Source organism: Lagopus muta, chromosome 1 (genome assembly GCF_023343835.1).
Source record: "Lagopus muta isolate bLagMut1 chromosome 1, bLagMut1 primary, whole genome shotgun sequence".
Lineage (NCBI taxonomy): Eukaryota > Metazoa > Chordata > Aves > Galliformes > Phasianidae > Lagopus > Lagopus muta.
In genome coordinates, this window is record NC_064433.1 from 46011842 (window position 1) to 46024954 (window position 13113).

The 13113-nt window shown below is 39.2% G+C and overlaps 1 protein-coding gene across 20 annotated transcripts in view; it reads right to left on the reverse strand.

Moving 5' to 3' along the window:
* The window catches only part of ANKS1B (ankyrin repeat and sterile alpha motif domain containing 1B), a 402720-nt gene that overhangs the window by 12705 nt on the left and 376902 nt on the right, over positions 1–13113 (reverse strand). For 17 of the 20 annotated variants that reach the window (XM_048933569.1, XM_048933568.1, XM_048933550.1 and 14 more), the window contains 2 exons: positions 11973–12044; positions 2165–2251 (listed from right to left, as the gene is read on the reverse strand). In XM_048933569.1, the coding sequence (XP_048789526.1) occupies positions 2165–2251; positions 11973–12044 (159 nt within the window). Of the gene's footprint in view, positions 1–453; positions 551–2164; positions 2252–11972; positions 12045–13113 lie in introns of all 20 variants that reach the window. The other 3 variants (XM_048933556.1, XM_048933555.1, XM_048933551.1) reach the window with 3 other exon arrangements.

Genomic DNA, 13113 nt, shown 5'->3' on the forward strand with positions numbered 1-13113 from the left:
TTGATTAGCAGCCTTCTCTTTACTTGCCTACTTTGTGTTAGACAATTCTTCTCCCCACAGAAATTACCCAGCAGTTAGGGTTAGCTGTGATCCATGAGAAATTTCTCAAAGCCTGCTTTGTCTTTGCAGCAATTTCTTTCTGGCCTCACTTGCAAAGAAATGGTGTCATGTCAAAGTGGTGTCATGCTGAACTTCAAGGTGCCACTGAAATAGCTTTAGTGGAATGAGGTCAGAGCCTCTTTGTTACCTGAAGCTTTGCCTGCTTTAACTCAGGATACAGATTCTTAGCTTGGTGGCATAAAGTAAAAGGATGAGCAATGAAAGCTGAGTTTTCAAGCACATAAATGCCGGCTATTTTTGTCATTTAAAAGTATGCATTTATTGCAAAGTGGTGCCCAGCTCTGCCAACCATAATCTTGCACAGAAGCAGTACAAGTCAGAATAGGGTCTCACCTTGGTGCTAATCTGTTTTGGGTCTCGAAGGAATTGAGTACAGCACACTGTGGACAAGGCTGATAACAATGCTCCTGGGAGGGCTGCAGGCTATTACCTGGTTTTTACAGAAGGGAAAGGCAGTGCAGATTTTGAATGGAAGAGAAAGCATTCTACCACTTTGAGAAAACACACAGGACTGTGGTGTTATTTATCTCAATCAACTACAACTGTTACACTACTAGGCATAAGATCTAGTGGGATTGGTCTAGAGCCACCTAATACTATTTGCCAAAATTCTTTCAAGTTTCCTTCTTACATAAGAATAGCTGCACTGTGCAAAGAGGTACTGTAGGCTCCTTTTGTTCTCCTGATCTAGTTTTTTTTAAACCTAAAGACACTGAAGTTACATCCCTTACACTATAGAGGAGATTTCAGAGCTGAAAACAGCTTTATCCAAGTTGGAACTAATAGCATTACAATGTTCTGATTTATGTCCAGCACATCAGAGAACATAAAAGAAATGAAGGCTACAGAAGTTCCATTTTGACTTAATGGAAGAAAAAAGAGCTGACAGGAATCCCTGGCCTCTCTACTCTGGCAAATACTTTAGACTTGACATAATATATATTTCAGCTTTGTTTTTATTTCGTGCCATCTTCTAGCCCTGGCAGTGCTACTGTATTAGAAGATCACAAATCTGCTTTCATTCCTTCACTTAAAACCTTCCACTTTAAAAACTGCCTGTTTTGTCAAGTTTGAAGGATACTGGGTTAGATGTATGGTGTGGTCTGAATGCACAGCAACACCAAGCAGTTACACACATTATTAACTCGATGGGATAGTCGAGTTGTCTGAGTTTCCATATTGCTTGGTGCATTTTAGTCACATAACACACACAAAAAAATTTTATATTCACACACAACATCAGTGTGGTTTGCACTTTCTTGATGTCTTAAGACGAGAGAAGAGAAATCCATGCATTACTTTACTCCTCTTTACAAGAATTTTACTTTGGCTAAGCAATAACTCATTGTTCTATCCATCACCAAGTTCTCCAATCTTTCAATTTCTGTCTTATAAATAAATTAAATAATAATAAAAAAAGCTGGATCTATTTTGAAATGTAAGACACAAAGCACAGAGGCCTTGCCACACCACATAGGAAGATGAACACAATATGGAATAACAACTGTTATGAAGCTGCAGCAGTTCAGGGAGTCAGATGGGAAGTACCAGGAAAACAGCTGTTGGAGAGGCACTGACATTTGGAAAGCATACTTAAGGCTCATGTTTCTTATAATGTCTGGCTCTGGATAAAACCTTTGGTTATTGATACATCTTCATATTTTTATTTTTTACCAAAAACTATATTGAAGAAAAAATATACGTATTTTCTGCATGTTTAAGGAACTGCACGGGGAAGAATATGGTAAAGGATTTTGCGGAGGCCCTTAGCCAAATGTCTGTTGTCATGAGTTTGCCTTTTAATATCAGAAGGCTGGACACAATGTTCTCCAACTGAGCCATTAAAGATGCTTCACTCAACCTCCAGACAGAGCTTCTGGAGAGTGACAGTAAGATTACATCAACTGCGGAGGGAAGAGAAAAAAGAAAGGAAGCATACAGTGCAAATCTGTCCCCTCTATGGCCCGGTGCTCTAACAGAGCCAACCTCATAAGTATTCCTATCTGAGAGGAAGACAAAGCTGATATTCAGTGATTGCACATACCTTATTTGTTGCATCAATAAATTTGACTCCTTTGTATGAGACAGACAGGACAATGGTTGGCACTTTCTTCATTTGTTCCGTAGACTTCTGGAACAAAAATGAAGATGCTGTTGGAGTTGTAATGCACTGAAAAAAACAGCATTTTTTCTCTTCTTCTTCCAACAAAATGCTTCAGTTAAACAAAAGGTACTTATTCAAATATTTGTCTTTTTCTTGAGCTGACTGATCTTTGGGCTTTTGAAATAGCTGCCTTGTAGTTAAAAAACTAAAAAGAACCCTGCAGTTTCTAGCATAGATGATAAAACCTCTCCTTTTTCCCAGCATGATGCGAAGAGAATGAAGTTTACCATACATAAAGTGACCGGTCATGTAATCAGGGATTTCCTAAAATAAACACGTTTAAAACATCCATCTGATGTGCCCCATTCACCCCCGCCTCTCTTCTCCTCCTCCTGTCCTTCCCAGCTGGAAAAACTAACAGTGCATTTTGTGGAACTACTTCTTTGCTGCAATTAGTTGTTACTTACGAATATTTCACTCTCTCTCTCACTTTCTTGCAGCTATATTTGTGACATGAGATATGCCTACAGCCCTCCAGGCCTGCCAGTCAACCTGTCAGCCTGATGTTGAATCTTGTAAAGCCAAACCATCTGCACTTCCTACAACGTGGTTGTTACTGTAGTTGGCTTTACACATGAATTAACACAGAGGCTTACTCTGCATTCCCTCAATGGCCAGGTTCTCTTACCTACAGTTCATGTCTTTGTATAAAGCTATTTTTCTTCCACACATGCCTTCAGCATGAGGCACACAGCTAAGATATTTCCTGGCAAACAGATTGGGCATGTATTTGGAATACATTTAAATTATCTGCAGAAGACCTGTTGATTAGTTTACGGATTAAGTTTTCTGAAGAAAGAAAAGGAAAAACAAACATCACGTAGTTTAGAGATGGTCTGAATTCTTTAAAGGTAGAAACAATTATAGGGAGGACTATTCTATACAAACCTATTATAGATAAAAAATGTAGACAAAGTTCAGCAAATGCTCAGTCATGGTAATATCTACAAATGATCATAGAAAGCAAGCAGACATTTTCTTGAGAGGAAAACCTAAGTTTAGATAATTAAATATGAAGAAATATGAAGAAATATCAGCACACAGAATGAGGGTGCAACCACGTCTAGAATTGCCATCCTAAAAGTTTACAAGAGAAGCTGAAAATGAGTAGCAGCAGCCGTTTCGTATTTTTCAAGAGAAATTTAACAACAAAGATTTAAACTTGAAAACACAGATTATATCTGAAAAAAAAAATCTGTCTAAAAATAGGTGATGGCAACACCAAACGGAAAACAAATGAAGCTTAAAAGAAAAAAAAACAACACAAAACTGCAAGTAAGTTTCTTTTCTGATTTCATTCCTGCGCAAATCAAATGCGACTCCATTTTTGCCAACATAACGTTCAAAGATACACAGCCAACCAAGTTTTACAATTAGTATTGCATGCAGTGAAGGCAAGAATTTCTAATATAAGTCTCAAAAAGAGCCTTTCCCATACATGTAATGGGGAGGACTATCACACCGTTCAGTATCAGACAACAAGATACTCATCTGTCAATTTATCCTGGAGAAGGCTTCTTTCACCCAGAAGCCTGGATGCTTCTTGAAAATGCATTTGTTTTTCTCGATGATAAAACATGCTGAAAAATCTAACAAAATCTGGAGAAGGACACTAATCTGAATCACATTTTTCTGAGTGCAAAACAAAACTGTCTCTGCTAAAATCAGAGCAAGCACATACCTGCGTGTCTCTATAATAGATCTCAAGTGACTCTTCATAACGTACAATTTCAATGCACACAAAGCCTGGCACTGACTGTACAGAAACTGCAGTACATACACCCATCAGAATAACAAGCAATATACCCCATATGTGCTTATATCTAGGCAAAACATTCACAAATATGACAACTTCGCTCTCATCATCTGGCAACCCAGCAATCAACCAACTTTTATCCTTTCTTTCTATCCCGACAGCTACATTCAAAAGCTCTTTGTCTTTCATTTTGATTATTGTAATCACCTCCCTCCTTGCTGCCTTAGCAGCAAAATTCCTCCCCTCCTCCCATACAAATATGGCTACTGAGTTCACTTTAGCTTTTTGGTCTAACTTGCACTATCTGCCATTTGCCATAAAGGTTAAGTTTCCTGTTGGCAGTGTTGCAACAGCCATCTGAGAGTCCTCTTTGTACTTTAATCATCTTCCTTATGTACCTCACATTCAGTGGGATCTGTCTAGAGCAGACCTGATCTTTTAGATTTAAGGAAGTCTGTGAACATCAGAAGATGGCATCTGAGTGAAACAGCTCATTAAGATACCACTAATGTGCATATGCCAAATTAGGAAATGAATCAGAGACCAATGGACATTTGCAATTCATTAAACCAAATCGTCTCAGCTGGTAAGGAGCAGTGGACATCCCTTATCAATCTGCAAACCAAAATAACTGCAGGATTCATTCATGCAGAGGTGCTCTGGAAGACAAAAGTCCAGCACAGAAACATGATTTTGCGAAACAACTCTACACATGCATATGCTTGTCGCAACAGAGTTGGGCAGTGGGATAATATCCTCGGTAAGGGATAGTACTATCACAAAAAACACACACTCTATTCCCCCTACTCCTCTCCCAGTGACAGATGAACTGAAGTCCACCATAAAATTACTATTTCTGAGTAGCTTCCAGTCTTCAATAGTTTCATGGCAAGTTGCCATGGTGAGCTCATATTATTTGTTTGTTGTTCATTTCTTCTTCGGTGGAGGGGGTGGCCGCCAGGACGTGCAATGTGAGTTTTCAGAGATACAATACAAATAGTACTTGCTCAGGCACTGTAACTGCTTTGGCTCTAGATTCTAGGTGTTGACAGTCATCCCAGAGCTTTTACGGTCAGACATTTTGCACGTCTGTGCAGGCCAAGTGGGCATCTCTGCTGGTACCTGTGACTAGAATCTGAGAAGGTGGGACACAGGCTGCAGTACTTCCTTTTCTCATGCTTTTCAGGTTCTGACCACCACTGTTGAGGACATGATGAGATGACAAAATATTTTTGTCCATCTGGTGCCTCTATGGGAAGCATATGGACCTGGGCCAAAGGTATAGGACCTACAGTTGAAGACTGGCACAGGATGTCATGTATACTGGCATATGGTCTAACGCTCCAAGGCATATTCATATCATGGTAGCAGGACTGGATTTTATCTCAAGTAGAAATAATTATAGTGACAGGACCCTGTCTTTGGGCAAGGTGCTCACTAGCCTGTAACTGGTCAGAGTTATAATGAACTCCATGGTTTGTGGCTGTAACTTTGGCTCTTTATTTTAATAAACAACTTTAGGATAATCAGCTGGATGAAAAGTGAGCATATTCTAGGCTCACTGCCATTGCCTGTCTCTGCCATTGCCAGATGATCTGCTGGTCATAAGGACAGATGTGCATGTCCTGTCTCCTCAAGCGCACTGCAGTGAGGAGTCTTAATGCAGCAAGTCTGCATGCCACAGGGTGAGATTTGGTCCCACTTCTGAAATACCTCCTATGGGACAGGTAGATGCTGATGTAGAAGTACTCCATACAAAGCACAAGAACCATAAAGCAGGCCTGACTGTAGACACGGGAGGATGGAGAAAAACACTGCCATACTAAATCTAATGTGACATTTGTTCAGTTTCCTTGACTCCCCGAAAGACACAGTCTCTTTTTCTTCAGAATAAGGGCAGTCAGTCAGTAATAGAAATCTCTCCTTTATTTTGATGCATGGCAGCTGTGTGCAGCTTCCTTGGCTAATAGACTCTTGTAAGGAATTTCCCCTTTACTTCCAAGAAAATCCCCTTTACTTCCAAGGAAAAAGAAGAGAGAGGAGTCCCAGTATAGGAATAAATAAGGTATCTATGGACAAAAACATGCTATGTTGCTGGAAGTTGGTGGGAGCACCAGCCACACCGCTGGCATGCCTGACTTTCTAAATGAGCTGCTGCTTTTCTCTAGCTGACTTCTACAAAAAAAATTGCTTCCTGCAAATGTACTTATGGCCAGTCCATGAGAAATAGCCAGTGGAGCCAGCAGTGGGTTCACACAATTCAGTAAGTGCCCTCCTCCACCCAGCGTTCCAAATGGAGACCTCCTTCAAGATGAAGGCACCTTCTGCATAACTGCCTGGTTAGCACAGTGATTGTTTACACAGTAAGGGCTGGGATTTAAGATCCTCTGAGTCGGTATCTGAACCCATTGCTGCCATTACACAGCATGGTGCCAAACCTCTGCCTAGCCTTAGACAGTTCCTTCTTTAAGAAGGAACATCCTAGACTGCATCCAGTTCTTTCTTTAAGAACACACAAAAAGGGATACAGGAGCAGGGGGACAGAGGAAGAGATAGCAAGCTCAGCTCTGAAGATGTTTTATGAAAAAGAAAAGAGTAGCCTGGGGTTCTTGTTTTTGTTTCCAAACCTGCTTATGAATTTTCCTTAGTTTTATTGAAAAAAACCCCAAAGCCAATACTCACAAGTGGACTCCAGATAGATCTCTATAGTACTACAAATTGTCCTGAGTGAAGCATTTCCTCCCATCTTTTGATTTTGAGCTAAAGGCTATGCAGAACTGCCAGATGTTTATTTAGAATACAAACTAAAGTCCAGATAATTGAATTTGAAATCCACCCAGCCATTGTACTCATCAAATCAAATTAGCCAATGATGACTTAAGAGGGCTTTTTTTTCCTGTGAATAAAGGAATACAAACTAGCTGTTTCCTTTTAAAAAAGAAACATATGCACATATGAAACGTACAATGCTAAAGGGCCTTTAATCTTTTCAAGATGAGATTGTACTGCAATATCTTGTTCTACGCAGAACTGAGAGCATTAATCTATCACTTCTGAATAGTCTCGCAGTGTACAAAACACAGCATCTCTGTGCACATACACAGGCACAAAGGAGCTGAAGAAGAAATTAAATGCACACATAGGATGGAGTCCAAATTAAGGTGCTCGCACATCCACTTGATACACTATAGCACACTGCATAATCCACCTCATCTATTTATTTCCTGACAGAAGGTATCAGGGTTCACTGGTGCTTCTACTCTGTCACCTTGACCACTTTCTTGTACTTACACATGCACAGAAGTACATCTATAGTTAGATTACTCAACTTTCGCATGCTGACCAAAATTAAACTGTGTTCATCCATAGCTTTTATTGCATATGTCATTATATTTGATCTTGCAAATACACAGAGGAAAGACAGAATTCTACTGTGCTGAATCACTAACAATAGGTAAATTTTGTTTACAAGTTTATGAGCCTGTAAAGCTTTAAGATTTCTCTTGGCTTTTTAGTTTTGCAAATGAATCTGCTAGTTCTGTCCTATATTGCTTTTTAATAGCTATCTGAAGACTACAGCTGGCACTGTTAGTGTTCAACTACGCACTGGAATCCACTTCATTCAGCAATTTCCCATACTGGTAGCACCTACTAATTCCAAATGGCATCAAACTGCACATTTCAAAACACGTATTGGTACCACCTACTATCATACCTGAAAGTCTGTTTCTTATGTAAGGCTTATGAAGCCTTTTTAAACATTTGGTTTTGAATGAATCACGTTGACAATACTGTGTATGAGATGAAACAAAAAAGCAAAATTCACTTTTGACTGAGTAGTTTTAAAGCTCATTTTGAAAATGCATTCTGCCTTGTAACAAATATTTACTAACTTCTCACAGTCCAAAAGGCTTAAAAATGCATCACTGACATAATGTAATACCTCTTGAAATATGATAGCATCTGTAATCCCCATGGTACAAGACTGTTTACTTCTCTACAATTAGTGGATGCCTCCAAGCTACATCATTAATGTGAATACTGCACAGGGGATGCACCTGCAACTCATCTGCTTGAGAATGAGATCTCCTTGCTTTTGCATTATCTGTACATATTATCTGCTGCTGACAGGGCAGTGTGTCCCTCCTGCACCTTGGATTCTTGTCAGAGATCAAGGACATACAGTCCTCTGAACAACACGGGATGGACTGATGGGGATATGCAGAAGGACTGAATGGCCTGAAGACTTCCCACCACTTCTTTTTTTCCCTTTTGAGTGGTATGCATGCAGCTGTTTCACTGCAGGCCCTGCCAAGCTGGAAAGACAGCTACATGCCCTAAGAGCACAGCAATCAGAGAATCTGCTAGATCTCAAATGCAGTATTTGTTCATGATGTGGTATTTGCCTCTTTAGTTTCACTGGAAGCCTATGAAGGGCAGTAGTCCTCTTCTACTTCTAGGGGAAAAATGGGAATTGAGAAGCAGAAAGGGATTAGCAGAAATAAGCAGACTGTCTGCATCCAACTTTATGTAGGAAGAAGTAAGGAAGGAATGCTCCAGATCCTATTCCACTTTTCTGCTAGCAGAGAAAGAGGCAACTCTGCTCCATCTTCCTCTTCAGAGATATGGGAAACAGATTTCATGACAGTTCCAACTTTGACTTTTGGTCCTAAGTCAGCAAGATATATAAACACAGGCTTTTTGAATAGAATTACATCACTAGTTCCCCAGAGCTTTGACTTGAAATTGAAACCTCTTTGCTAACAAAAAAAATTCTAAGAAAAATATGTTATGTTCAGGAAGGTGTCAGGATCCAAGAACAGATTCTCAGTTCCCAGCTGCTGCAGTAAATATCTGATTGGTTCAGACTGCAATCCGTGTACCCAACATGAGTGATTTAACATCACCTTAAGGAAAGAGTCTACCTCGCTATGACATTTGTGCCAGTAAGCAGAAAACCATGCCCTTTTTACAGAGTCAAGGAATTCACAATTCAGATGTATAAATGCCTGATGGAGTCTACTGCAGAAAACAAGTCTCTTCCCAGCTGCCATTAAACTTTACTCCTTTTCTTTGTTTAGATGCAAACATATTTTATTCTCTCTTCTTGTTCCTATGGTGATTTGAAGTGAAGGTGGCAACCGGACTGCAAACACAGCTTGTAATATTTTTCGTTCCATACTGAGAAAGATGAGAGCCCCTAATTTCTTGAAGGCATCTCTGAAATAAAATTAATATGTCTGTCCTGGTCAGGACAGTGAGATTTAATCTCCAAATAGCAAAGGTCAATTTACAGCAGGTGAGGAAGGGAGATAAGGAGACAGCACTGTCAATTGCAAAGGGAGTCTGTGAAAGAAAATAGCTGGAAACAAATAGGAAACCATAAAATATAAATCTGTTCTTAGAGCACAAATAAGTGATTGGAACAGTAAAGTATAATCCCTCTGATAGGCACAGTTCTTGCCAAATATCCGTAAATTTGGATGGCTGCAAGGATCTGCCACTTGGGTGGGAACAAAAAGCACATATAACCCTACTCTCTTGTGGAACTCCATCTAATACATCCGCATGATTTTCTGCCAACAAATCCATCGTGTGCCCTGCTGGAGCACAATGATGGGAAGCACAACGGATGGGTGGATGGCCAAGACAAGTTTTATGCACTCTGCTTAAAAAATCATTATCTAGCAGACTCCAGAAAGATTAAAAATTGCTTGGGAAGGACCCCAACAAGATACAAGGCTCAGGTAATGTATTCCTCTCCCAACTTGTTTCAGATTTCAGATTTCAGCAGAAAGTTCAGCATGCCATAGTTTTGAAATAAATGGAAAAATAAAACAAATACAAAAATTGAAAATGTCTATCACATTAATATAGCCTTGCATATAACCTGACTGATGAATAAGGTTATACATAAGAGACTGGACAAGTGGACAGAATTACGCACTTGAGATGCAGTAAGACAAAGCATCTAGCTTTTCAGTTCTTTTTAATACATGAAAGGTCCCATTCAGTACATTTAAGTAAAATGTAACTGAAAGAAGACACATTCATCTCACTGGTACTTAACAATAATGAACATTGCATTAAAGTTCAGAATGGCTTAGGACAACCTGCACTCCCAACTCAGAGACACCACCATACAGAATATATCCACAGGGAGATAGTTTTGCAGAGAACAAATGTTTTTATCATTGGTATACTTTTCCTAAGATAATAATCTGTTCTCATTAAGTCAGTGTTTTTCTGCTTCTGGTTTGAGTAGGAACATGATAAAAAGGACTACTTAGAAAGGACAGATGAAATCCTGATTTAGAATTGTTTCATTCAAATCTCATTGCAATAAAAAATAAAAATCACTCAAACTGGCAAATATTCTCTCAGCATAATGGTTTCAAAATAGAATATAAAAGAATATACACAGATTATCATACAGTGATGATGTATATGTAAGTGCCCCGTATGGCTCTGTAGACTGTTCATTTAACTCCACCATTTTTATGGGAAAAAATAAACCAACACCTTTAAATTAAACTAGTTTTCAAACAGTTTTTCAGGTACATAATTTAAATTTGCCAAGCTCATAGCATATTTAAAAAAAACCCTAAAAGTGCTATAAATTATTGAGTGACTTTTTTGATGTTTAGCTTCCCAGTTCAGTCACATAACTTACTGAAGATGTCATATGCTGCTATGGTGTCAAATTCTGCCCTAAGATCTGCATCCTAAACAACTGAAATGCTATATTATACAGTTCGAAAACAGAGTTGGAAGATGGTATACTTGCAGACTCTGTTATTCTCCCAGAAGAAGTGCATGTGACTATAGGTCTTCATGTGTCAAGTTATTGTTTTAATAAGAGAAGTTTAATACCAGGTAAATAATAATTAGCATGTAATTAGCCAAGAAACAACAGATCTTCAGGCAACCTAGTAAATACGAGTTACTGTTAGCCTTTAGCTTACATGGCTTGTACAGTAGTCTGAGCATGGTAGATATGTAACCAATAAAAAATGGCTGTCTGACTGCATACATTTTACATGTTTTCTGGCTTTATAATTAATCCAAATGCTATAGCTAGTGCTCAGAGGCATCTTGCTTCAAAGACTTATGATCCATAAAATAAAGGATTTCACTCATTCAACTACATAATTTTACATCATCAGCAGACCATCAAACAATTAATTAATTATGCCAGACCACAATATGCTCTATCTCTATAACTATGAGCATTTGTACTCCAAATACAATTGGGAATGGAGTTGGTCTGGTGCTGTTTTCAGTTCCTGGCAGCAGTATGTTGAGGACAGACCGAACCTCATAGTAATTTCCTAGAAACCAAAATCAGACCAAAGAGCAACAGTATAACATATTCTTACAAGACTGAAGGAAGCCAAACTACTGTTCCACTAATCAAACTAAAGATCAAACTTTATTAGTACCTTTTTCATCTTCCAACCAAAACAACAGCAATTCATACTACATGAGAATACTAATGTGGGTACAGGCATCTGCATGATGTAGACATCATGCCATATAATGTAAAGAACAATAACTTTGGAAACATTAATATACTTACTAGCATATATTTGATAGTAAATTCAATCCATTATCATATATGAGCTATAAATCAGTTCTGTTTATTAGCCACGCTTAAAACATGTGAGAAGTACTCTGAAACAGTCTCAAAGATTCAAGAGAAAATAAAGGACATAACATACACATTTGCTTTTCTTAGATCACGTGCAATATAAAATCTACCTTCAAATTCTGCTATTACTCCAACAGGCTTCCTAATGAATGCCAGTGGCAGAGGAAAACAAATGCATAACATAATACTGTGAGACCAAAAAAGGTACCAGACAAGTAATCAGCAGCCAACATGATTTAATACTATAAGGATTAAAGAAAGAAGTAGATTCAATAACTTACCCTCATCTTTGCACATGCATCCTGTGTTGATTCTGTGCCTCTTAGCTCTTTTACCAGCATAGAACCTAAATACTAAAATAAAAATCCATTAAACTTCACACAGCTTAAAATTCAGAACAGACAAACATAAGCAGAAATGCACTAAAAATGTCTCAAAAACCACAGTGGTACCAGACAGTTCAATATTGTGTGGTTTTACCTTGCAGTTCTCTGACAGATCACTTAAAATGGTGCTAATCAACCTATGAAACAGGAATGCACAGCATCAGCAGTGTTAAATCAGCCAGAGCCCTCGGAAACAGCACCTGAAATATTCTAGCTTATCATCTCCACCACTCAAGCAACAATCAAGCACTGCAGGTTCCATCCAAAAAATGCCATTTGACTACAAAATGGAGAATCTGCTTTCTTCTTGCTGCTATCTGCCAAACTCGTATCACTCTGTGTACAATCATGGATGTGAAGGGCAGCAGAGATGCTAACCTCTTTGCATTCAATCTGTAACCACTCTATGGGCAAACAGAGCTTGATGTCAGTAAACAGAAAACAGATCCGAGATGAAAACTAGCTTAAACAATTATCTTTTCCTAAGAAAAGGCTGACCTTGGACTATTATTTCAAAGCTGTTAGTGAATCTGAATGAGGCAGAGTGAGTGGCAACGCAGAGTTCTGGGCCCTGGCTCAGCCTGCTAGAAGCTGCCATCCCAGGGCAAGCAAAGTTGTGCCTTCCTGATAAGTCCCCTCTCCTAACTCCTCTTCCTCACAATGTGATGTGCTGGTGTGAGCACCTTCCACACCCTGGCAGCAGGCTCTGCTCCACTGGAGTTGTTGCTCTGGGAAGTCTGTACCTCTGTCCACCAAGAGTGAACTGCACTGCTCTGTTGGGCATGGAGCTGGCTACATCCTCCCTGTCAGCTGGTGTAGAGTGGTCTTGTTACTGTTAACAGGGCTGCACAGGGGTGTTTTCTCCTATGTACACTACAGGTGTGCACATTCGTTTATGTGCATGTGTTTGTATAGCTCTGTGAACAAGGGATGATTTTGTGTTTCTATAATTCACATGTGGATTTGGCTTAACTAATGAAAGAGGAAGAGGACAGCAAGTCAGGAAAGGGAGGCAAGAGACCAGCATGGCTGAACT